The 27,349-nt window shown below is 42.1% G+C and overlaps 1 protein-coding gene across 1 annotated transcript in view; it reads left to right on the top strand.

Annotated features, from left to right (window-relative positions):
* LOC137322767 (von Willebrand factor A domain-containing protein 3B-like) overlaps positions 1-27,349 on the top strand; it is a 207,923-nt gene that overhangs the window by 15,556 nt on the left and 165,018 nt on the right. Inside the window, exons 4-11 of the mRNA XM_067985798.1 lie at positions 3,127-3,286; positions 4,056-4,225; positions 6,879-7,003; positions 10,455-10,571; positions 15,136-15,329; positions 18,365-18,519; positions 23,649-23,787; positions 26,141-26,272. Of these exons, the coding sequence (XP_067841899.1) occupies positions 3,127-3,286; positions 4,056-4,225; positions 6,879-7,003; positions 10,455-10,571; positions 15,136-15,329; positions 18,365-18,519; positions 23,649-23,787; positions 26,141-26,272 (1,192 nt within the window). The remainder of the gene's footprint in view (positions 1-3,126; positions 3,287-4,055; positions 4,226-6,878; positions 7,004-10,454; positions 10,572-15,135; positions 15,330-18,364; positions 18,520-23,648; positions 23,788-26,140; positions 26,273-27,349) is intronic.

Here is a 27,349-nt window from a genome sequence, read left to right as displayed (position 1 = left end):
CTTCATGATTTTGAATATCTCTATCAAATCTCCTCGCAACCTTCTCTGTTCCAAGGAGAACAATCCCAGCTTCTCCTGTCTATCCACGTAACTAAAGTCCCTCATCCCTGGAATCATTCTAGCAAATCTCTTCTGCACCCTCTCTAAGGCCTTCACATCTTTCCTGAAGTGTGGAGCCCAGAACTGGACACAATACTCCAGTTGTGGCCGAACCAGTGTTTTATACAGGTTCATTATGACTTCCATACTTTTGTAATCTATGCCTCTATTTATAAAGCTCAGGATCCCTGCCACCTTCAACGATTTGTGCACATATACTCCCAGATCTCTCTATTCCTGTACACATTTTAGAGTTGTGCCTTCTAGTTTATATTGCCTTTCCTTGAACTTCCTACCGAAATGTATCACTTCGCATTTTTCTGCGTTAAATTTCATCTGCCATGTGTCTGCCCATGCCACCAGCCTGTATATATCCTCTTGAAGTCTATCACTATCCTCCTTGCTGTTTACTACCCTTCCAAGTTTTGTGTCATCTGCAAATTTTGAAACTGTGCCCTGTACACCCAAGTCCAAGTCATTAATATATATCAAGTAAAGCAGTGGTCCCAGTACCGACCTTTGGGGAGCACCACTGTACACCTCCCTCCAGTTCAAAAACAACCGTTCACCACTACTCTGTTTCCTGCCACTTAGCCAATTCTGTATCCACGTTGCTACTGCCCCCTTTATTCCATGGGCCACAATCTTGATGACAAGCCTATCACGCGGCACTTTATCAAACGCCTTTTAAAAGTCCATATACACCACATCAACTGCATTGCCCTCATCTACCCTTTCTGTTACCTCATCAAAAAACTCTATCAGGTTAGTTAAACACAATTTGCCTTTAACAAATCCGTTACTTTAACTGCGACGGGCATTGTGTAGTCACCAGGCCCAGCTGGGAGCAGCTCTGCATGAAGGAGCCTGCAGATGTCTGTTCTTCACAAGGAGAAAAGGTGAGTTTTTGCAGCAGGCAATCAGTTCTCTCAGACATATCTTTGGTTAGGAGTTCTTTGTGTTTAGTGACAAGGCACATCACCATCCGCGGCATGCACGGCGTGCAGTTCTGGGAGTTGCAGCTCCACAAGACAGAGGTGCGCCATAGGGACCTGCAGAAGAGCAGAGAGGGCACCAACAGAGGGGCTGAGGTCGCAGGAGGCACTACACATGTGAGAGGGTCTACAGACAGAAGCTGAGCTTCCTGGACCTCTCTGGGAAGCTGTGCCCACGAAGGCTCAGATTGAGTCGCCAGGTGGTTGCAGACATCTGCAGTCTCCTTCATGCAGAGCTGCTCCCGGCTGGGCCTGGTGGCTGCGCATTGCCTATCGCAGTTAAAGTCACCAGTGCTCTCAATTTCTTCGCCTTCCAGGGCATTACATTACAGTCGTTTGCACATAAATGTATACGACAGATCACGGATGGCTTGTTTGCCAGGGCATCCCACTACGTCAACTTCCCTTCCACAACATCGGCCAGACTGAGAGGGCAGTGGGTTTCCACTCTCTGACTGGCTTCCTACGGGTACATGACACAATTCATTGCACACACATAGCAATCCGAGGACCTGCACAGGAGCCGGGACTGTTCATCAACCGAAAGGGATATCACTCTATCAGTGCGCAGCTGGTTTGCGACCAGCAGAAGAGATTTCTGCAGGTGTGTGCCAAATCCCCTGGCAGCTGCCATGATTCCTTCATTTTGCGTGAATCCAATATCCTGGCCCTCTTTCACAAGACAGACTTAAGGGCTGGCTCCTTGGAGACAGGGGATACCCCCTGCAGACGTGGCACACAACGCCTCTGAGAAACCCCACCAGCGAGGCACAGCAGTGGTACAACGACAGTCAGGTTTCCCACCCACCTACTGACCCCCCTGCTGAGATCCTACCTCTAGGTTAAAATTTACTCCAAAGCGTCAGCCTAGAATATGTGCTCATGTCCTGGAGGGGGCTTAAACTTACAAGGTTCTGACTGAGATATGGTAGTCTACCAATTGAGAGAGTTAACTGGGTGACATTCATGGTTTGTTGTGCTGTACGCTTATGGTTTCATTCTTATGACATTTATGAATTTCTACCTGTTTTGCCTGAGTTGAGAATGGCTGATCCTTTACTGGTAACTGACCTAATACATTGCTTTATGGTTCAATGTATGTGCAGTGCCATTGCTCTTCTGCACAGTGAAAGATAGTTTAGTAACATGATAAATTTTGCTGGTCTTAACATCTTGTTCAATCACTCATTCTTGTTACAGACAGATGAAGTATATTTGATAGGATTAAGTTCCTTAAGACAATTGTAAAGGACACAGAACAGATTACTGAAAGACACAATAAAAGATAAAAGGTAGAAAATGGCTGAGCAGTTGCACATACAGAACAAATGAGGCGGAGGCCTTCAGAATATTTTTTCTAAGTACAGTCATCCTATGTTTGAAACTGTTGCTTAATGATGGTTGGTGCTACAAATACTAAAAATAAAATAGTGGCACTTCAACACAGCATCAACTGCAGGTGGGGAAAATTTAAACCTATAAGCTCCGATTTTAACTCGGGACGGGTGGGAAGTGCCCATGACAACGCCGGTGTGATGTCTGGGCCTCAGTACCATGTTCCAGGACAGACTCCCTTCCTAACTCCCGCAGTTCTGCTCCTCCTGGCCCACAAGGAAACAAAAAAAAAATTCATTTTACTTACTCACCTGGACCTCTTCTGGCCACATTCCTTTTGGCTGCCAGGTTTCATTAGTAGCTCTGCCAAACAGTGTGACTTGCACGATCTCGAAACCCAGGAGTTAAAATGGCAGTGGACAGGATTGCGGCGTGAATGTGGAGGTAGGAATGTAGCCTTGATGTTAACCCCTCGCCTGCCCCATTCTTGTCGGGTCCAGGAGGTTAAAATCGGGTCTGTCTTATCTGAGCTGTTCATGGTTGTGTTCAGATAATGAATGAATTGAAGTACAAAGAGAAAGAGTGTTCATAGGTGAGGCACGTGGAATATATTTCGACCCCTGTATATGCTTAATCATAATATTAATTCAGTGCTCAAATGATTAATCTATGTTTTTTTGTTGCTAATGATCTATAGGGCCGCTGAAGAAATGGTTATATGGCAGGACAAAGCTGTTCCCGTTACTGCACAGACCATAGTCTCAGCTATCGATTGGATATGGAATCTTTGCCATATGCCAGCTACTAGCAAGACAAGTTCAGTGGAGGCTGTGTTACAAGCAACGAATGATAAAACTGTGAGACTTAGTTCATTTGGGGGGGGCCATTTATGTTCAAAATTATATTAGTAGCTACAACCAAATGCCAATTTATGAAACATCTTAAATTGTCAGTAGATATTAGCTGAAATTCAACAATTTTATTTAAGTGTTGGAAAAATGTCAATCTTACCACCTACCCGATAACTGTAAAAGCACAACTAAAGTGATTATTTTAGATTTTGGACATTTATTTCTGCTACCAGCATACGTTAATGAAACACATAACAACATTGAAGAATTATTTATGATTGGAAAAATGCATGAACAAATTGTACAGCACACATTATTGTTCTACATACAGTGAAGCAGATTTGATGAATAAGTGCTCTCATCACACGGCTTTGGGAGCCTATATGACAATTTGGGCTTGGAAGACAGCGAGCCTCGCATAATTTTCCAACCATTAATTTTCTGATATGTGTTCCTGTCATGTGAAGTGCTGTGCCAGGAATGCTAATTTGTATAACTGATTTCAATATGCCTACATAATTTTTAGTAGATATATAATTTTTATCAGAATAAAGTCAGTACATAAATACATGAAGAATGCATAACAGGGAACAGTGAAATAGCCACTTTTCTTAGCTGAAAAATATCTTTCCCCATGGCACGCAAGAGATAGAGTCACAAGTGAATTGTGAAGGTGACTTTCCTTTGCTCCTAGAATAAATTGTTTTTTCTGCTGTTCCCCTGCGTTTACGCATATGAAGAATCCCATCCAATATTTCTACTGTTCTTTTTGCAGATTGAAGCTGTCTACTTTTTCGCTGCTGGTGATGGTCCTGAGGCGTTGAGGGAGCTTTTGCGTCAGAAGTTGGCAAACAGCCCTTGCCCTGTCCACATGGTATCGTTCAACGCTAAGGAGGAAGCAACAATTCAGTTTCTGAAAGAATTAGCTCATGTTACTGCAGGAAGGTACAAGAGAAAACAGCACTTGAGACAATGGCTAAATCCTGCTTTACACTTCCTGACACTTCCTGGCTTTATTGAGCAACGGAAAATTAATGGAAGCCTCATTTCTGATATTTTTTACGTGTGAAATGTCAGATACATGTGTGAAATAGCACTAAATGTTTGGTAGCAGAGTATAAAGCTCCAGAATCAGTTTTTGATGCGTTCAAAGTCCTACCATAAGTGATGTCTCCTCAGTGACAGTGAATTGTGTTCTTTCATTCACAGAAAAGACCATCCTAATTCACTCATGTCGAGGGGTTCCATGAGTTACAGGTTAATTAAACTGTAGAAAGAACTGCCATATCCTTTGTTACTTCTTCCCATTTTCCCCTTATCAGTCCCTTTAAAACGTGTTCTTTTGACTAACGTGTTCTTTTGACATGGTGGGACATTCTGGGTTATGAACTAGTCTTAGACCATCAGTGGAGCTCTGCAATTTGTAGATGGAGGATTGAATCAACAGTGTTGGATTTCCTTCTCCAAGATTATCTTTTACCTGAATAAAAACTGATCAAGCTCACCCAAATAAAGCAGGCATGTTCAAGTGTCAGGAATCCTTGGACATGAACTTTGGTCTTCTGTTTTTAAAATGAAGGGCCAAGGTCCATAGTACATTACAGAACCAAACAATTAAATACTCGGCTGAATGTGTTGCAAACTGATGCAAAATAGCTATCATTTAACTAGTGCCACAAATTTAAAAAAAAATCACTGGTACATTTTTTAATGAATTCCAATGTGAAATATAACTCGAGTAACAAATCACATTTCACTTAAGCTGACTGATAATGCTATGACATTATCTACTTCAGGCCTGTGATTTCTGAATAATTACCTTGAAGCGCCTTGGCATGTTTTACTATGTTAAAGGCACTATATAAATTAAAGTTGTCATTGTTGCAGTCTGCTTATTTTGCTTATGGCCTTGAGTTTAGTAGCTATTAATTAGTACACAAACCCATCTTATGAACATTTTAAAATGTGAAATGGTACTTATGTCAAATTGGTGAGTGTTTCTTTTCCTTTTATTCAGCAGATGAAAAATTGTAGTCAGGAAAAAGCCCTAAAGGCTGAGCATGGTTAAATGAATCTATTTAAAACTCATGTCACCCTTTTGAAAATATTTCAGTCCATTTCAACAGGTTGAACCCATTTTCATTGTAAACAATTTGTTCCAACCACATCACAAGTAGGGTTATTCCACACTTCCAAATTATAATTTTGTGACATTCCATTTTGTTAATTAAAAATAAATCTTTTGGTCTCTCTTTACTTGTTCTTTCATCAAGGTGAGTATGTCAGTGGTAGATAAATGGAAGACTTCTTTGTTTTCCTCACTCTGGGTTGAAATGGGTTAATGATTTTGTTGCAATAGCGCACAGAATAATTTCAGTGCCTGAATGTCACCATCACGCAAACCCAGGTAAAACTTTCTTCACTCTGTCACAGCAATAAGTCTTCAACTCAACGTTAGAACAACATTTCCTATTAGACTAGTGGCCACATAGCTATTTGACTGAATTTCCATTTTTTTTGTGCCAAATTATAAACAATTGGGTTCTAAATTCAACATCGTCATGCCATCAGTTTGGCCTGCAATCAACTCACATCCCAGATTTTATTTCTCGAGTTGTATTTCTCCCTATTCTTTTCTGTACTGTAGAGTTTCGGGCCTCTTACTAAACTTTTGTTCCTCCCTTTACCCGTTTCAGTTTTTCCCCTGTCCTTTTTATTTTTCATCATATATGACCCTGATCCCTGGACTTTTGAGAATCACACCACAATTTGAGAAGCTGCTCAATTAAATAACAATCTGGGACTCCCACCTCTACAGTTCAGGAGGATTTCCATGTAGATCTGGTGTTCTTTTGATTTTGTCATGAACAAATTAGAACAATTTGTAAAGTATTTATTAACTCACCAATTTCTCCAATCCCCTCCTCTCCTGAAGGTGAAGATCCCTTGAGGAAGGACAGTCCTACTGATTTCTCTCTGGTATCCCACCCGAGTGGCTATTATTTATGTATGTGCCTTGATGGTGATTGTTGACAGGCGGTTTGACTGCATAAGACAACAAAGCCAAGCCCTATTCTTTTCCTGACAAACCACAACACATACACGCTGCCAGTTTGGGAGTCACTGGCTGGCAATTAAGACTAGGAGCAATTTTTTTCCTCTCCCTAACTGAGGAGTACTGAGATAGTACCCCTACAAGCTCTCCCACTTCTTCCTGGAGAGCAGTTAACTTAGAACAGAACAGGGAATGAACCGGTATGGCTTAGCTACTAATTGGAAAACTTTACTGAGCTATCAGCATACTTATTGACAACGTATTTGTTATTGAATTTGGTAACAGGTATGAATGGGGAGAGTATCTTAAAAGCATCATCCCCTAATCATATTTACTAGTAATTCACCTGAGAAAGGCTTCAAGTCAGCTTGGAATCATTTAGCTGGTTAACTCACTTTATCTGATCCCAGTGCTGGTTCATTGCTTGGTTAACTAACTGTGAAAACCATATAGACGATCAGATCCTAAAATGCTTAACATTGTGGTTTTAATGTCAGTCTGTGTTGTATGTTCATTAATGTGCACGTACCCATATCCTGGCAGATTTCATGCATTTGCTCTAATGAATGGTTGTGAAGAAGATGAAACACTTTCCACCAGTGGCTTGAAGGACACAGATACCCAGGTTCCAAAGATACATAGGAAACTTATTGGAGGCGTGCCACCAGGTCAGTATGTCTAGAAGCAGTAATTATATCAGTATTATATATTTCACATGTTCATGAATGTTAGTGAAAAGGTTGGAATAAGTATAAAGTGGGATAATCTGATTTACACTCAATTGCCTTTTTTATTAACATTGGCAAAAGGAGGAAATTATATTCTTTGTTACTGTCTCTTCTAAATATGACATTTTATACTTCTAGTGTCTTATTTATCTTTCTCCTTAATGTATTTATGATTCCATTTCCAAGTATTATAATTATTTAAACCAGTGGTGCAGAGGCGCTAATGAATAGCACTTGCCTTATTATTGTTTTGCCTTGCATATATTACACATTGGCTGGATTTTGTTCTTGTAATTTACATGGAGATGCAGGTTCAATTCAAGAGGAAATCCTGCAAAGATGGAAAGAACATTATGAGTATGCGCTCAACCATCCTGAAGTGACACCATGCTCCTACCTGGGTTCATCAGCAGCAGAAGCAATACCTGATCCCGAGACTCATGTCAATATAACCATGATGGAAGAGATCTGCTCAGCTATAAAGAAATTATAAAATGGCTGTGCTTCTGGATCTGACTGTATAACTCCCGAACTTCTCAAGTTCACCCTTGAGCCCACAAGCTCAGCACTACATCAGCTCTTTGTTTGGGTTTGGACTTCTGGGAAGGTGCCAGCGGAGTGGAAAGAAGGGATCATTATCTCGCTTTATAAAGGAAAAGACCCGTGCACCGAGTCAAATAGAACAATAACTCTCTGTTCCTGGAAAAGACTTTTTATTATGTCCTATTTGCTTGGCTTCAGCCACACTATCACTGGGTTTCACCAATGGGCAATCTCCGCCTATTGTCTGAGATTTATCACAATTTCAACTGCCAGAGAACGTAGACCTCTAGGCAGCCTTTTATTCTGACAGAAACGCCCAATAGAAGACTCTACAAAGCATTGGTGACCCTGACATCCTCCTGAGGCTAAATCAAGATCCACATAATGATTCCGGAGGACAGGTCCAACTGGAAAACCACAAATCTGTGAGGGTCTACCTCAGATCTGGAGTAAAGCAGTGTCGTGTCCTGGCTCCAACCCTGCACTGAAGAGTAGAATCGAGGTTATCCGGATTGGAGTCGTCCTCAGTTAATCTGGCTATATCAGAGCAGTAACGATCGAGTGGAACTCTCTGATACTTGAAATGAAGCCATACAGGGCAGTCATGGACAGTTAATGCTATGGACCTCTGCTCTCTAAGTGAACTTGCTAGCTTGTTTGCAGGTTGAAGCTTTTTAGAAGGTCACAGAGCACCACAAGGCTTAGGGGAAGTCCACTTACATTGCTTTCATAAATTTTTGTAAGGCTTTGGCCCTGGTGTCTCCAGGAGCTCTCACTGAAAATCTGGGAGCTACGGGGGAACATGGCCGAATCCTAGATTTTATCTAGGATGTGTATTCCAACTCTAAGATCCATGTAAGGGTAAATGACAGATTCATTGAATCTCACTCTCTAGAAAGAGGAGTTAGGTAAGTTTGTCCATTGTCACCCATCCTATTCGATGTCTTCAACAACAACTTGCAATTACATAGTGCGATTAATGTACAGAACTTTCCGAGGTGCTTTGAGGAGGCTTATAATGGTTGGTTGAGAAGAAGTAAGGTAAAATGGTTTAGTGAGTCAGCTTCAAAGAGTAGGGCTGAGATGGTTGAAAATGCTGGAGTGGAGCTAAGGGGAGATGCACAAGAGACCGGAGTTGGAGAGTTGAAGGACACGGGCTGGAATGTCACAGCTGGAGAAGGTTGAGGAGATCATGGAGAGATTTGAAAATTAGGATTTTGCATTTAATACAATAGGGGATAGAGAGCCAATGGATGTTAGCAAGGTGTGAAGTGAATGGGTCTTAATGCAAGACAGGGCACATATGTTTTGGATGAGTTGGAATTCAGGAGGGTACTGTAAAAGCTGAGCCTGGATGCAAAGTTCGGTTCGGCACATGATTGAATTGTCAAGAGATAAGCAGCTACTGTCGAATCTCTGCACCTTCAACTGGTAGAACCACCATTTGGTGGAGGTGAGAGGTCAAACCCGCACGTGTCAGTTTGTTTTTCTGTTTTGTACAGTATATTATTTTACTCTATTAAATGGAGGAGCATTTTAGACAAAAAAGCATTCCTCCTAAACTTTCCTTCCCATTTAAGTGAATTTTAAAGCTAAAATCTCCCAGTTGCTACAGTGTTGTAGTGTTAAAGGTAGTCATGCCACAAAGTGATAGCACAAAGGTTTGCCATGTGGTAAATTTTCTCATTCCAATGAGGAAAAGAAATTGAATTCTGAGGCTGCGTTATTTGGTTATTATTTGGCATTGATTTGATAACCTTATCCAGATTGCAAGCTATTTTTACTTTTTAATTCTATTCCAAAAAGTGGCTATACATAAATATTGTAATTTATCTGCTATTGCTTTTGTTATATGATCCAGGGGCCATTATAGGGAATTAATTTGGTACATTACATTCATGTATGTCTCTTTGATGAATATTCATTTTCAGTCCTTTCTTAACCAACATGATATAAGCCTGAACAGAGAATGTCAGCTAATGAGAACCACTATGGCAAAATACATTTAAACAGAATATAGAAACTAGAAAATAGGAGCAAGAGTAGGCCATTCGGCCCTTTGGGCCTGCTCCGCCATTCAAAATGATCATGGCTGATCGTCTAACTCAGTACCCTGTTCCCGCTTTTTCCCCATATCTCTTGATCCCTTTAGCATTAAGAAATATATCTCTCCTTCTTGAATACATCTAATGACTTGGCCCCCACTGCCTTCTGTGGTAGAGAATTCCACAGGTTCACCACCCTCTGAGTGAGGAAATTTCTCCTCATCTCGGTTCTAAATGGCATACCCCGTATCCTGAGACTGTGACCCCTGGTTCTGGACATCCCAGCCATTGGGAACATCCTCCCTGCATCTAATCTGTCTAGTCCTGTTAGAATTTTATATGTTTCGATGAGATCATCTCTCATTCTTCTAAACTCTAGTGAATATAGGCCTAGTCGACCCAATCTCTCCTCATACGTCAGTCCTGCCATCCCAGGAATCAGTCTGGTAAACCTTCGTTGCACTCCCTCCATGGCAATGTTTGTTTAAGCTCCAGTTAATTCCCCCGTATATTTAAAGTGGTTGGTGACTGGCTTCATGTTGGCTATTTGTAAACACACATCCTTGGCGTAGCGCTAAACCATGTAGACAACAAGACTTCAGGTTCAGTTCTTGGTTTGTTCTGAGGTATATAGCATATCCCATCAGCTAAGTTTGTTACATTTTTCCATTTGCATCCTAACAAACAAATCCCTTCGGCAAACCTTGCTTAATCTATAAAACTGTGCTTAAAGATCTAATTTATATATATTGTGATACAAATTAACAAGCGTAACTCAATTGTAACCTTCCTTACCCTTTCAGGGGCTGGAGTCAGAGAAGATGTGTTTCTCATTTGGTGTGAAATAGAGGAGGCCAGAAACACATTGGCAGAAGTCCACACCCTTTTAATGGAGGTCCCTCAGCCTATATTTTATACAGGTATGCATTTTAATAATTACATCGGAACAGGAGCAGGCCATTTAGCCCCTCGAGCCTGTTCCGCCATTCAATGAGACCATGGCTGATCTGAGTCCCAACTCCATCCACCCGCCTTGGCTCCATATCTCTTAATATCCTTGGCTAGCAAAAATCTATCAATCTCAGATTTAAATTTATTAATTGATCTAGCTTCAGTTGCTTTTTGTGGGAGGGAGTTCCATACTTCCAGCACCCTTTGTGTGAAGAAGTGTTTCTGTACTTCTCTCCTGAATTTCCTGGCTCTGATTTTAAGGTTACTTCCCTTTGTCCTAGACTACCCCACCAGCGGAAAAAGGTTTTCTCTATCTACCCTACCAATTCCTTTCAAAATCCTAAAAACCTTAATCAAATCACCCTTTAACCTTCTATATTCCAGGGAATACAAGCCTAATTTATGTAATCTCTTCTCATAATCTAACCCTTGGTGCCCTGGTAACATTCTGGTGAATCTGCGATGTACTCTTAAAGACCTCTATCATTGAATTCTTTGAAGAAGTAACAGAAAGACTAGACAAGGGTAATGCAGTAGATGTATTTGGATTTTCAAAAGGCCTCCTGTAAAGTACCACTTGGTAGATTCATGACTAAGGTCAGAGCATGTGGAGTCAGGGGACAGGTAGCAGAATGGATAGCAAGCTGGCTACAAAACAGAAAACAGAGAGTAGGGGTTAAGGGTAGCTACTCAGACAGGCAAAATGTGGGAAGCGGTGTTCCACAGGGACCAGTGCTGGGACCACTGTTGTTCACAATTGACATCAATGATTTGGACTAGGGAATCGGAAGTACAATTTCAAAATTTGGGGACGACATGAAATTGGGGGGTGTTGCTAATACAAAGGAAGAATGCGTTAAAATGCAAGAGGACGTTAATAAGCTTGCATAATGGGCGTGTAATTGGCAAATTAATTTCAATATAGATAAGTGTGAGGTGGTGCATTTTGGTAGGAAGAATAGGGAGGCCACATATTGCTTGGATAATAAGAATCTAAATGAAGTAGAGGAACAAAGGGATCTCGGGGTACAGATACACAAATCACTAAAAGTGACAACGCAGCCTGATAGAAGATAATGAAAGGGTTTGATAGGGTAGATGGAGAGAAAATGTTTCCACTCATGGTGGAGTCCAAAACTAAAGGTGGTCAATACAAGATAGTCACTAATAAATCCATTAGGGAATTCAGGAGAAACCTCTTTACCCAAAGAGTGTTAAGTATCTGGAACGCACTACCACAAAGAGTAGTTGAGGCAAATAGCATAGATGTATTTAAGGGGAAGCTAGACAAGCAAACGAAGGAGAACGGAATCGAAGGGTATGCTGATAGGATTAGATGGCATAGAGAGGGAGGAGGCTCATGTGGGGCATAAACGGCGGCAAAGACCAGTTGGGCCGAATGGCCTGTTCCTGTGCTGTAGACTCAATGTAATATAAATTCTTCTGAGCCCAATATACCCTTTCTAAGGTGCGGTGCCCAGAACTGTACACAGTACTCCAGATGTGATCTAACCCGGGCTTTGTATAGCTGTAGCAAAACTTCCTCCTCTTTATATTCTTGCCCTCTAGTTTTGAAGGCTAACATTTCATTAGCTTTTTTGATTATTTTTTGTACCTGACAACTACATTTTAATGATTACAACTTGATGCTAAAAGTCATAACCATTGTGGCAACCGTGTGGTTCAACATGTTACCATGTTAGAATTCTGCACAATTGAGTGACAGGATCTATTTTAATCAATTCCTGGCCTCCTCTGGGCTGTCTGCAAGAGGATGAGTGAAGGACGATTTCAACCCAGTTTCAAAAGGAAGAAAAGCTCACAAAAAACTCAGAGAGTGAGTAAACCCACGCTCTTAATGCATCTTCTGATGACAGACTAAAGATTGGTTGTGGTAGAAGTCAGGGAACAGGTTGTCTCTTTGAACTCTGTCTGCCAGGGGTAAGAGGTGGAATGGCGGAATTAAAAAACCAATAACCGGGGTCTAATATAGCATTGGTTGTTTAGTTAACTGATTGTCAGTTTGGGTATTTGGTTGCTGGCAATCTTCTCTTTGCATTCTAGTAATCAATATTTTGGGGGGGGGGGAACTACAGGAAAATGCAAATAGCAATATTTAAATGATTCAGATTGTATACAGCTGGAAAAGAATTTAATTTTTACATTCATATTTTTACTGCAATTGGTGCAATTGTGTCTCAGCAGTATAAAGCCTGCAGTATCAGTTGGAGAAACAATTATAAGCTGTAAAAATAATGCCCTCCATAGAAACTGAGGCAAATGCCAAATAGAGGTTAGTAATTATACAACCATAAAGACTAATATGTAGTTAGCTCAGAGAGTTGTTGTATCTTTACTGATCCCTTTGTTGACTTGTAAACTTTTTGCATCTTACTGTGAGGGTGGCTTTTAAAGGTTGGTTGTCATAGCTGCATTAACATCAACAAACTGCTCTGTATTCGTTGGCAGAAACCTGCAGGCCTGCTGTGTAAATTGTAAAATCAAATAGAAAGAAAGCTCTTTGTCATATAGAATTCAAGGATAAATGGAGCCAGGGTGGAAGTGTATCTGGTTAAATAAACTCAGAGACAGATACTGTAGGTAAGACTTAACTATTTAAGCTCAACAAGCTTGTTATGAATTTACAGGTAGATAAGAATGCTGGGTGAGAAATTGGGCCGTGTAGCGCCCGTGGTTTCAGCGCTATGTGACCTCCCGAAGTGCCAAGGTGGTGTCTTGGCTGCGCACGGCACGTTTCCAGTGTGATGTGCGCCGGATGCAATCTTGGTATTAGCGCATGATGCGCAATGCTGAACACCGGCAGCATGTAAGTAAGGAGAAAATGGATACAATCAGTGGGCAAAGCTGATTTAAAGTGATAGATACTATTTTGGGACTTAACGCTCAACTCAATGCACAGTCTTAACCACGACCATCTGAACATGTCTTAGAGTGCCTGGAGGACCCCCCCCCCCCCCCCAATGCTATTTAAAGGGACCATGCAGGATTTACAGGTTAGTGGCTGAATTATTGCTTCTGGCTGCTGATGTATTTGTAACTGTTTTTGGAGGTCTCCTAGACTTGAATTCTAGGACATGGGGACATAGCCTAACATTTAGAGCCAGGATATGCAGGAGTGAAGTTAGGAAACACTTCTACACGCAAATGGTGGGAGAAGATTGGAACGCTCTTCTGCAAATAGCAGCTGATGCTAGCTCACTTCTGAATTCTATATCTGAGATTGATAGATTTCTGTGAACCAAGGGTATTAAGGGATATGGGGCTGAGGCAGGTATATGGAATTAGATCACAGATCAACCATGATCTTATTGAATGGCGGAACAGGATCGAGGGGCTAAATGTCACTGCCACTTGTTGCCTCCTGTTATGCGCCACCTTCTCCTGCAAGAAAGCAGGACGTGTGTCTGGGTGATGTGCCTGTTATGGTTGAATAGCTGCCAGTGTGTATGGCCTGTGAGTTGTAGGTGGGCGGCTTGCAACAGTGGTAATGTGTAAGGGTGAGAGGAAGCATCTGATTGGAAGAGTTGAGTACTGATGGAAAGAGTTTGTTGATTTGTGGATGATGGGGGGTGTAGTGCGTGGAGCAGTGGATGCGGCTAGTGGTGCAGTTGGTAGGAGATGCACTTGACAGTTGTCCTCATTCACCCTGACGACTCGTGTCAAAGCATTGAACCTCTTCCTTCACTGCATCCATGTTCGTGGTGCTATGCACCTGGCATTGACTTTGTCCCCCAATGCCTCCCACTGCCTTTTGGGCATATGTCTGAAGGGCCTCTTGCCAACCCTCCTGCAGATATAGGATGTCCCTCCTTCTGTCCACCTCTCGCACCAAGGCCTCTAGTCCATCAGCAGAGAACCTTGGTGCACACACTGTCGCTGGCATGGTACCAACTCAGATCGGCAGATTGGTGAGGTCTGGCGTGCAGATTGGAGGATGTGGGATTTAGTAGTGCACCATCTTTATTCAATGTTTTAACATAACTCATTAGTTTGTAAACATAGGGACGGGACCTGCATCTGTTTTACACGTGCGATGTCTGATCTCCGTTCCGACTCCGTGCAGAAAGCAGACTGTTATCTTTAGCAAATAACAGGTGCCAGCTACCTTTAAGAGATTTCAAGAGACATCCTCCCTTTAAGAGATTGGGGCTCCCCCTGCTGCTGGGAAGTGTGCATTTACTTGAATCGACATGTAAGGCCAAGATTTCAACACTGCATGAAGGTGAGTACTGAGGCTGGACGAAGTTCTCATCCTGTCTGCGTAGAGGCCATCAGGTGCAGGTTAATAGCGGATCAGCTACCTACGCCCAATAATAGGCCTTATCCAATTTTTTTCCCTCCACTTTGTCCATGGCACTCCTAATTCCTAGAATAAATGACTAATAACTGTTAGTTAAAGGATCACCATCAATTGTTGCACCTGTCTTTTAAAATGTAAATGCATGCCTATATTACTCAATGATCTGTATCTATCTCATGCTTTTTTCTCCTGTTTTGCTTTTACAAAAAAAGTTACTGTTCATCAGCCAATGACACAGCCAAAAACGGAGGACTATATAACTTCCAAGAAATGGCTTGAAAAGTATGGATTGAAGGCTCGCAGATTGTCTTGCTACGATGCCCTTGCGGATTGTGCTTTTCGGCATTCTGATGGCGTTGTGGATATAAAAGGGAAGCCAGTGAATGAGAGCATTCAAACAAATGCAGTAAGTGATGGTTGAAAAATCGGTTTAATAACAGTTAACCGTTTAGTAGGCTGAAGTAAATGCTTCCATAAATTATTGGAAATGTAATTATGAAATCTTTTTGTTCTCCCATATGATCTTTAATTGACATTTTTAGGGGTAGCATGATCTATTATAGAATTTTTTCTAATAATTTATAATCATATTGATGTTGGTACAAAATTTACTCCTAGGATTTGCTTTAACTCCCTCTTAAATAATTTGGACTTACCAAACTATTAAATTGCCTCATCTCTGCCCACTCACAGTATTGTTCAGGAGCCAAATTATGAAAAGTAGTTAAATAATGAAATTGTAACACACCATTACAATTAAGAAGATAATATGTGAAGTACCTTGGGAAGTTTTGGCACTATAAAAATGTAAGTTACTGTTGACCTGCCTCACTTTGACCTATCTTAACCCCATTATTTTTTCTCTGTGTGTGTCTGTCTCCACTTGAGGCTCCGGTCCAACCTTTCAGTGGAACGTCAGTTATCAGGACATCTTGGTGTCCCTAACTTTGAAGTATCAGCCCAATTTCTTATCCGTGCATCTCAAAGCAAAATGGAGAAACATTTTACAAGAACATAAGAACATAAGAAATAGGAGCAGGAGTAGGCCAATCGGCCCCTCGAGCCTGCTCCACCATTCAATAAGATCATGGCTGATCTGATCCTAACCTCAAATCTAAATTCATGTCCAATTTCCTGCCCGCTCCCTGTAACCCCTAATTCCCTTTACTTCTAGAATTCAATAATGGTATATAGAACTGATCTGTCTCTGCCCATTCCCTTTTCTAACTTCTCCAGATTGGCCATAGTTGTGTTGACTCCCATTGCCAAACAGCTTGTTGACATTCACTGACTAAACTCACACATAAAAGAAGGCTAAAAGATCAGGGCTGCTGGATTATGTAGAACAGTAGCCCAGTATGAATCATCAACTCCAGTTGAGGGGAGTAAAAAAATGAAAGGCCCGAATTTCCTCGGAGCTGCTCCTGCTACTACGCCGTAACTTAGCCAGAAGTGCGGCAGAACTCTGTTTACATGCATAAATGGGGTTTCCGTTGCACTTCAGGCAAAGTTACGGAAGTGGAGCAGGAACAACTCCAAGGAATTACCCAGCTTAAGGAAGCAACTTGCAATTTTATGACATTAGTACTAACATCCTTTAGAATTTATTCACGGATTTAGACACAGAGTACTAATACCTTTATAAATTTCTGTTTGAATGCGTCCATTAGAATGATTTTTACATGACTGCCATCAAGACAATTCATCAGAAGTGACTAAGGTTGAGGTAACTAGAGCTACAGTGCCCTCTAGTGATCCTAATGGGACAACATTGCAAGAAAAGATGAGATACATTTACATAAAGAGAGTCAGGATATCTCCTAAGCACAAAAAATAGCCTTTCAAAATATTTGATGAAGAAATTTTGAAACATTGGGGGAATATGTGTATTTGTGTGTATATAAATATATATATAAAAATAAAAAACATGTATTCAAAATATAGTGCATAAGGTGCACCTGGAATCTGGTGTAATTTGCATAATGATGCAGCTGTTTTTATGCTTCTTGGCAATTCTGCATAACGCATCTCATTAAAGAATGAAGGGGGCAGTTCAGATAGAGAACTCATGTACAATGAGTGGACGATGACCACCAGACGAAAATGGCAGTGCAGGGATGCAATATCTTACAAAAATAAATCAGTGTCCCCCATTGATCCTTGTAGCCCTGTAGGATGTCAGCATTTCCTAATTTGTATGTGTAGGTTGAATGACTTCACCTTTTCTATAGGGAATCGAAGGGTGCATTTCCTCTACAAGTTTAGTGTTGGGCAAATTGATTTATGCTTTGCACCAATGTCAAACTTGTACAGCGTAAATCCAGAGTTAAGATCTGACCTGTCTCTGGAGTGAAGCAGATCAACACTTCCTTCTCCAGGGAGTCTAACTGTGCTTCGTTGCACTGTTAGGTTGGGCCCCAAGTCCATATCTAGGCTGTATTTACACGGTAGAGTAAATGCATTGCTCCAAGTGGGGAGCCACACTGAAAGGGAGAGTTGTAGCTACAGTGTTGTAGTTCGATCTCCGACCTGCATTTCCTTTGAGTATGGTTCCCTGCTTGATTCATGGGATTAGTGAACTTATCCTTACATCTATGGCATCAGTATGTAGCAAAGTTGACTGCAGTTATAGTGTAAATACATCCTCACATTCGGTATTTCTTGATACACCTGTGTATTCAGAAACAAAATTGCGTATATTGGTTTGAAACTTGATTTAATGTGGGGAATTGGATATTAGAGAGTAATCAGGATATTTAATGTAAGATGCCTAGAATATTTATTTTCCATTTGGACTGTTAAAATGACTTCAGTAGCTAGAAATTATATTAAAATTATTCTATAGAAATAAATAATATTTCCATTGGCGTTTGAAATTACAACTCACAGAAATCAATTTTTAAAATTATAACCTACAAGTGAGAACTGATTAGATTGCTGCTTCAACTCGAAAATGTGATTTAGTAGCTGGGATCCTTTGGACATCTTGCTGCCTCGGACAGCTAAAAGTTTGAGATTTATCTGTGTTAATGCTGTGCCTTCTCTGCTTTTGCTTCTGTTAATGTCTTCATTAGAAGGTTATGCTGAAAGGGTTAGATGAAGAGGGGTGGGGGGGAGGCTCGAGTGGAGCATAAACACCAGCATGGGGACCTGTTGGGCCGAATGACCTGTTTCTGTGCTGTACATTCTATTTAATTCTATGATTGGGAAGCTGCAAAAAGACTTAGACTGTGCTGAAATCTAAAGGGTTATTATTTCCTGAAGACTTAGTTACATCTCGCTGATGACTGAGAGCTCTGGTCATTCCTTTACTTCAGTAAAGCACTGAATTAAAAGCCTCTCCTACTAGTAAAAGAACATCATGTCATTGTTGAGATGATGTCATTATTGTGCTAACACTGTATTGATTGTAGATTTCTTTTAAAACTTCCACCTTAACAGGAAACTAGAAATAAACTGGTGAATGCCAAGTACTGTGGCCGATTTGCACACACGCAGTGGAAAGATGGTTCTGTAATGCATGTTTACATCACTGCTGAGAAGTGCAAGCAGTACCAGCAGAGCATGAAGACCGTTCTGGACCAGATACAAAGGAGGTAAGTTTGAAACCTGTGTCAGTTGTTGGATGAAGATGTAGTAAAAGATATGTTTACATTCAGTGGTGCAGTGTCAATTTTAGAACTGGATATAGTGCACAAACCGTGACATATGTCCATGATTCATGGAACTGTAAAAGTTTAGGCTGATTGCAGGGCCATGATTTTTACCTGGAGCAGGAAAGAGAGCCGGGGGGGGGGGGGGGCGGGTAGATTTTCACGCGGGAAACCCAGAGGTGAAGTGAGCGCGTTGGAATCTGCGATCGCAACTTAATTGAAGCCAATTATTTTTGCTTCCGGGTTTTGCGTCTCCAAGCTGCGCAGCAGGCGCACTGGGCACTCATGTGATGCAATCTGAAGTCCACTGTTTAAAGGGCCAATGCAAAAATGGATTTTGGAGGAGAAAGTAGGAAAAGCACCCATGGATTCAAGGAGAGCAAGGGCAGCACCCAGGTTCACGGTTGCTTTACTTGAAGTACTGCTGGGTGTGGTGAGAACCAGGAGGGAGCTAATTTACCCAAGCGATGGGTGGAAGAAACCTGGTTCAGCTACCAAGAAGGCGTGGCTGTCATGCCTTTTTGTCATGTTACTTTCAATGTTTTTTCAAGCATACTACTGATACTTACCTCTGATTGTCTGACTCCTCTCATATGACCTCTGGCCCTCCCAGCTCCATTGTTCCTTCTCCCAACTCCATGAGCAGTGGTTTTTATTTTATTTTTGGCCTCTAGATTCCTGGCCATCAGCCGGGAAAGGCATAAGTAATATTTAAAATTATTCTTTGGCCATCAGCTGACCTTACCGTAAGGTTCCCTGTTAGAAGTAGTCTTTCACATTTTTACTGGGCTGTTAGCTAAGCCTTGCCCACAGGTTCCCAATAGGAAACCGTCTTTGAAATTTTTCATTGGTAATGATAGAATCATAGAACAATACAGCACAGAAAGAGGCCATTCGGTCCATTGTGCCTGTGCCCGCACTTTGTTGGAGCTATCTAATTAGTCCCATTCCCCTGGTCTTTCCCCATAATGTTTAGTGCGTCCCATAACTCAATCCAGCCTTCTCAACCATCCCTTTCCGCTCATCACACATCCAACTTCATAATCACATAAACTCCAAACAACCCTATCCTGTTTAAACTAAATCCTCCATTTAAACGCTATGGCCCAACTTCCTGCCTTATGACTCACCCACTGTCGGATACTCATCAACCATCTCCCACAACACAAACTGACACTTGCACCATTATAACAATAACAACAAAAATGCCCCAATGAGGTTTACAAAGGCATAATCAGACAAAAGTGGATGCCAAGCCAAAGGAGATATTAGCAGGTGTGATCAAAAGCGTGGTTAAAGAAGTGGGTTTTAAGGCGGGTCTTAAAAGAGGAGAGAGATTGGAGGTGGAGAGGTTTAGGGAGGGAATTCCAGAGCCTGGGGCCTAGGCGGCTGAAGGCATGGCTGCCAATTGTGGGGTGAAGGGAGGGGGAATGCACAAGAGGCCAGAGTCAGAGGAACGGAGAGTAAAATTGTAGAAATATTTTTATCATATCTCCATACTAAATACTCTACACAAATGATATTGATTCACACATTACATGAAAGCTTGTCAATCTCCCGTGGCATTGCACATGGGGAGTCAAGACCAAATGTGAAATAAGGTTAGCGAGCAGGGCATAATTGGACCTATGACTAAGATGTATTTCGTACTCTGTCTTAAAGTTGTACATTCTTATTTTTGTATACTTTGATTTGGTATTAATAACGAAATAGTAAAACTTACAGCAATTTGGGAAACACAGAAGTAGAGCTTTTATATTATTTTATTGCGATTGCATTTAAATAAATTGACAAGTCAAGTGTGTTAGTTTAAGTCTCTTAACATTTCAATAGCTCACTGAAGGACATTGTGTAAGTCCATTAGGGACTTGCCGAAAGGAGCTGCCTGCAGTTTGTGGCCTACATCTTCTAAGTGGCCACGGCGGCAAAGGAGGATGGATCTGGCTTGGTGAGCTTAAGGATTTTTTTCTTGCTCTGGATCTCTTTTATGTTCTAGCTTTAATCAGTAATTATTTGGGTGAACAAAAGACTCAATGTGTCAACAACAACGACACAACTCATTTCCGTGTGAAACTGGAATTGACAATACTGCACTTACTGGCTGTGCTGCACTTAGCCCAGACCACATCTGTCATTCAGCGGGTCCACAGCTCACTGTTTCCTCACAGAATCTAGTTGTGTTGTCGTCGGGACTTCGGGTCTTCAGGTAGAGTGGAAACCGAGGCAGTTAAGTCAGCACTTGGGGCAGAAGAAGCGCCCTTATTAACAAGGAATAATATTTTTTCATATGAGATTTCTTCTCAGTTATTATTTTCTACCCATTCCCGTTTTTGAAATTTCTCTGGAACGCACTGCATTCCCAGCTGGAAGAATGGACTGGAGACATTGGAGGCGAAATTGGGCCATGTAGCGCCCATTTTGTAGGTGCTACGTGGACTCCTAAGCCCCGAAAATGGCGTCCAAGATGCGCACGCACACTTCTGACATGAAGTGCGCAGGACGCTATCTTGGTAAGGGTGTTTGCGCGCTCACGCGCAATTAACGAACGCCAGTAGCATGTAGAGTAGGGACATTATGATGTAAATCAGTGTGCAATGCTGATTTGAAGCAGCTGGCGGCATCTCGAACTCCCCTCTCCAGCCAACGCACTGTCCTAACCTCCCACAACTGAACAGGAGTTAAAGGGCATGAAGGACTCCCCACCAGCACTAATTAATGGGAGCATGCAGGAGTTACAGGTTAGATGCTGCATTAGTTATTCTGGCTGGTGGAAGGCTGCTGACTTTCAATTGAGGAGAGTGCAGATGACCTTGGAGAACGACCTCAAGCAGCTCTGGGCTGGGAAGGCCCGGCTTTAGACTGCACTCTCTCGGCCTGGGCTGCAGCAGTCTGGCCTAGCTGGCTAACAGACAACAGCAAGGGCACTGGCGGAGTGGCAGGGGTGGGAGCAGGAATGCTGTCTTCCTGTGAGAGGACAGCAGGTTCGTCTTCCATGGAGCCACTGCCACTCTCCCGGGGCGGCACTTCAGCAATCCTAGTGATCAGCTAGAGAACAGATTGCTGGACTGCTGTGACGGCCTGGAAGCTCTGTTCCGCAGTGGAACCCAGAGCCACGATGGCAGCAGTCTGAGCTCCAAATGCAGCAATCAGTCCTTGGATGGCAGATGTTTGTGCTGCAATGGAAGCGGTGACATCGGTCATCAGATGATGCGTCAAGGTGGGTTCCACAGGTGTGTTGATGGAGGTAGCCACCTCTTCCATGTAGGATAGGATGGGCTCCAAGCTCTGCACGAAGCCCTGTGCCAAGTTGGAGCTGGGTTCCTCCATGACCCTTGACATTGTGCGCAGGCTTTCTGACAGGCTTTCCAATGCATCAAGCATTTGGTTGTGTACGCCCATCAGCCTTCTTCTGTAGCCTGGCCCATCGAAGTCATCATCTGACTCCTCTGCAGCAGAAGTACTGTGTGACCTCACCCTCTGACGAGCTGGCACCCGTGATATCTGTTCCTCCTGCTCCGGCTCCTGCGCACTTGTGCCCGGTGCAGATCCCTCCTCTATCCTAGCCTCAAAAGTATGCGCAGTGTCAGTCTCTGAGCCGATGGCTGCGAGTGTAAGATTGAGTGACGGTGTGTCTGCATCATCATTGTCATCTTCCTCTGCCTCCTCTGACTGTGCTGGCTCCAGTTCTTCAGTATTTGAAATGACAAAGGGACTCGGGTTGAGTTGTGGTGCGGGGAGTGGAGAAAGTAGGACATGCATTTTCACACCATCTGCAGCACATGAGTCAGAAAAGATTGTGGGGTGAGGGAGAAGGAGGATTAGGTATGCAGAGACCCTCATCATCGATCCCTCCAGCACCGCCAGTGGCCAAGGCCGCAGGGACGGCCCGTCCAATGATGGACAGCACTGTCTCCTCCATGGGGATGAGGTCGTGTAGGTGTGCCTATCCTCCCCCAGGTCTTTCCTACTGACAGCTGTTGTGCACCACCTCCTCCTGCAAGAAAGAGAAGTGTGTCAGTGAGTGTTCTGCAAGATGTTTGGGTGATGTGGCTATCATGGTCGAATAGCTGCCAGTGTGTGTGAGTTGTGGGTGTGAGGCTTGCAAGAGTGGTAATGTGTGAGGGTGAGATGAAACATCTGATTTGAAGAGTTACGTACTGATTGAAAGTGTTTGTTGGTAGGTTGGTGACGGGGGTTGTAATGCGTGGAACAGTGGATGAGGCTAGTGGTGCAGTTGTTAGGAGATGCCACTTGATTGTTGAACTCATTCACCTTGACCTCTCGTGTCAAATCATTAAACTTCTTCCTGCACTGCATCTGTTTGCATGGTGCAATGCTCCTGGAATTTACCTCGTGCGTGACTTCCTCCCACTGCCTCCTTAGTATGTGTTTGGAGGGCCTCCTGCCCCCTGCAGATAATGGATGCTCCTCCTTGCATTCACCTCTTCCACCAAGGCCTCTAATCCACCGTCCGAGAACCTTGGTGCACGCTTCCTCGCAGACGCAGCCATTCCTCGCTATCCTGCAGCAGAGTGAGTTGCCAAACGAATCCAGTTCTTCCTGCAGCCACAGTGTACCTCCCCTTTAAGAGGTGCAGGCTGCCTTTAAGTAGTGCTAGCCACTCCTGATATCAGGGCCCCCTGCTGGAGGGTGCAGCCAATCAACAGTGCAGGTAGCGCCGGCTGCACACAGCATGAATGTTACGTGCTGCCTGCATCACAACCAACGGGTGCGGGTTAATCATGCACCGCGATCCCAGTGCCCGTTTTCAGGGGTTAACCAACTTAACCCACATTCAATTATGCTAATACCAATTGCACCCTATAACTAACCACTAGGAGGTGTGTGAGAGCATCTCTTTGTTTGAAAATCTTCTTTGTAATAAAAGTTTAGAATATATACTTGATATTAAAAACTTGGTACAGTAATGCTTTTCTTTCCACAGCTGTACTGAAAAACAATCATATAGTTCCAGTATTACACTGAAACAAATAACACTTGAATACGCCATAGATTTATTAAATTGTTCTTTTGTACTGAAGTATTTTCTTGGATTCTTTTCTTGTTCACAGAATTGACTGGCTTCAGCAGGGGAGTAGGGAGCTGTTTGGGACCATAATTGAGGATCAGATCTATTTCCTGGTTGACACCTCTCAATCCATGAAAGATAAGCTGGAGTTGGTTCAAAGAAAGATCTTTCAACTCATGCAGGTTGATTACCAAGCAGTTCTGACTCTTAAAAATGTTTTATTCCTGGGTTAAAAAGATTTTCTAATGAGCTACTGATTATTAGGTCAAAGATTGGGTGCAGCACAACATCTCATGACAAATCCTGTAAATTTTCTACACATAACCACATGTAGTATGATTTGCTGCCCAAGATCAGCAATTTTCCATTAGGATGCCCTGGAGACAATGAAAGTGCTCATTTTTCAGTAGATTTGCATGGCAAATCACTTGCTGCAACAAATCACTTGCCCTACTAATTACTAGTTACGGTCAGTTAAGACAGCTTCCTTAGGAACTAGGTTTGCCAGTGATAGAAACTCAGCTTTCTCTGAAGAAGTTAATACCCCAGTTACAGCTCCAAAACAAGGTTCTTTTTTATATTATAAACATCTGAAATCTGTACTGAAAATGATACAAATGGCTTGTCCTGAACTGACACCAGTGTAAAGAAGACCCACTTCAGCAGTCAGTCTCAGACTGGTGTCTATTCAAGCACATGATGTTGCCTACCAGTATGAACGGCTGCCAGGATTCACAACCATGAATCCCTGGTGCCTTCCTCCTCCTATCACTTACCGTTCTCCTTGATTCCAGTAGCATTGCTGCTCACTGCCATAAGATTCTTGTTTTTAATGTCTGCACTTTTGCATGCACATTAAATGTAGGGATGCACTCGCTAAAGCACAGAAATATTTAATTGTTGTCAGGCAGTTCCTCTAAATCTGCCTTTGAGCACTGAGATTTTGATTCCAACCCTCATTGTAACATCCTCCATGGGATGAACACATTTTGTATGCTATAATCAGGTGAATTTATGTATATATTTAATATCCCATAATGCATTGGGGGTACCAGGACCCAAGGGTGTCTATAAGGGGATCCTTTGTGGTTTCTGCCCATTTGTTATCAAACATCTATATGTTTGTGTATATGTTGTTTCTGTTGCTTTATACTAATTAAAAACATTTTCTACAATGAAAGCACTGTTTTCCTTTGGGTACCTGACATTGCCTTTCAGAAGTTAGGACATGGGGACCCTGGAAATGTGTCAATATTTGACGAGGAGTCCCCACACGGAAAAGTTTAAAAACTCACAGCCGTTTTAGTACACAATAAAACACAATCTGAAGAATGTGCAGAAGTTACTTGCTTGAAGGTTCAGGTGGCATTTGTATGCCAGCAATTTAAATTACAGCTTTTTAAAATACATCATGATCATTAATACAATTATTAAAAGGTGTCTTATCAAGTTCTTTGAATTATCAGCAACACAACTGCCTAACTTTGCTAAGAAAACAAAAAGGTCAAGATTGAGAAAAGCGCTTTTGGCCAATTGAAGCTTATTTTTTTCAAACCTGAACTCTCCCACCTTAGCAACTGGATTTTGAATGTTCCTAATGTTTCATTTTTATTAAACAAATTTATATATAATTTAATAATGGTTACATGTTAGAATTGACAGTCATCACAGTTCCAAACTAATGAGCTTTACCACTGTCAATTAAATTTGACTGTGGTGTCTTTTCTGTCTGGCATCTGCCGTTCAGTTGGGGATATCAAGTAATGCTGTGGAGAGCTCTTAGTTTCGATGATATTTTTAAATTTAGAAATCATCCACATGTTTTCAACATCTTTTTATTTGTTTTCGTTGCAATGAATAATGTACAAATGAGGTACGCATCTTAACGGAACACTTTTTAAAATTCCAAATTATATTTTTAATTACATGGCCACAGCACATTTTGGAGTAAATCTCAAATGCTGCTATGTGGTCAGCTGGTAGTGGACAATAAATATGATCGTTTTACCCCTCTGTTATCTACGTACCTATCTTATGCTTGACCTGAAGACCCAAGCAACACAGGGGCTGAAATCCACCTTGGGTGGTGGTGCAAAACAGGCATTAGGGATTCGGCAACCCATTTTACACTCAGCCCGATTTTCTTTAAGAGTGTTAAACGGGTTGCTGATTGGCTATCGCCCGTTTTGCGCTACTGCTCAAGACAATTTCACCCCTATTGGCTTCTAATGGGAGAGCCCCTGAATGCAAATGTCAACAGAAGCTGGAATTTGAATCTGGGCCTCCCAGTCCATGAATGGAGATTGGGCGGGAAAGTGGAGTTGAGGTAGAAGATCAGCCATGATCTTACTGAATGGCGGAACAGGCTCGAAGGGCCTAAGGCCTACTCCTGCTCCTATTTCTCATCTTCTTGTGAAGAAATAGAATGATGGTTGCAACCATCAGGTCAAAGATCACGTTGCAGAATATATCACGTAACATAACAAGGATTGCTGTCTTTTAAAGGATATTTACTGGAATATTTACTTTCTTCAGGAACAGCTTAGACACAAGGCCAAATTCAATTTTGTGAAGTTTGATTCCAGAGCTGAACCTTGGCAGGAGAAGCTGGTCGAAGTAAATGAAAACAATCTGAAAAATGCTTCGTCTTGGGTAAAAGGACTTCAGGTAAAATATTTACAAATATCTTAAACATCTTTCTCATTACAGTCCAATCGTAAATAATTTATATAATGTGTCCCCAGTGCTGTGTGAGTCCTGTATAACAGATTGCTGTGAAATCAAGCCCTTTAAATATTTACCCATAAAGTGGCTTACAGAATTTGAACTGTGGGTGTCGATTGAAGGATGAAACGCAGCCAGGACATTGGGAGAACTCCCCGTTCTTCTTCAAATAGTGCCATGGGAATCTTTCCATCCACATGAGCAGCCACACAGGCCTTGGCTTAAATGTCTCATCCAAATACAGCATCTTCAACAATGCAGCACTTACTTAGTACTAAACTGAAGTGACAGCCAAAATTGTGTGTTCAAGTTTGTAGTTACGCTTGAACCCACATTTTTCTGATTCAGAGGTGAGAATGCTGCCAACTGATGGACCCTTCTTGTTCCTCCAAGTTGGGTATGCATAAATTAGCACACCAGGGACTTTTGTGATGTTGGCTACAAACAATTGCAGCAGCGTGGATGGGTAGGTGTTCTATTCCTGAATCTCTGCTAATGCCTCTCTGAACTGGCCATTTTCCCCCCTCTTGCCCTGACTCTGCCAATGCCATTCTTGAACCAACTACTAAGAGGCAGTGTGATGGTAGCCTTTGTTGATTTGCTGTTTTACCTTCCTCTCTATTTAATGACCTGTTTTTGATTCTCTGTTCATGCTGCCAGTTAACTAGTGTAGGTCATTTTGCGTCATGGGCTATGACAGGTGACTTGAATTCAGATTTTAACATTTGTTCAAGGACTACATGGAGAGAGCTGTTAAATCCTGATTCTTCACATTTGCATTTTGTTTGAAACAGTACCGATTGAATTTGTCTACTATCTCATGCTCCATCCAGATATCTTCTGCTCTTTGGATTGATAAGATTGTTTTGGAAATTTAAATTCTGTGAAATTTTCATAATTCATTCACAGATAATTGATTGCACTTATTCTTGATTGCATTGGGGATGCATTATTCAACAAGTGACAGCCATTACTTAGCAACTGAGGATTAACATATAATCCACACTGTCATAAATAAAG

The sequence above is a fragment of the Heptranchias perlo genome, chromosome 6 (genome assembly GCF_035084215.1).
Source record: "Heptranchias perlo isolate sHepPer1 chromosome 6, sHepPer1.hap1, whole genome shotgun sequence".
NCBI lineage: Eukaryota > Metazoa > Chordata > Chondrichthyes > Hexanchiformes > Hexanchidae > Heptranchias > Heptranchias perlo.
The sequence above is the reverse complement of the archived record's forward strand: the minus strand, read 5'-3'. Positions and strand labels throughout refer to the sequence as shown.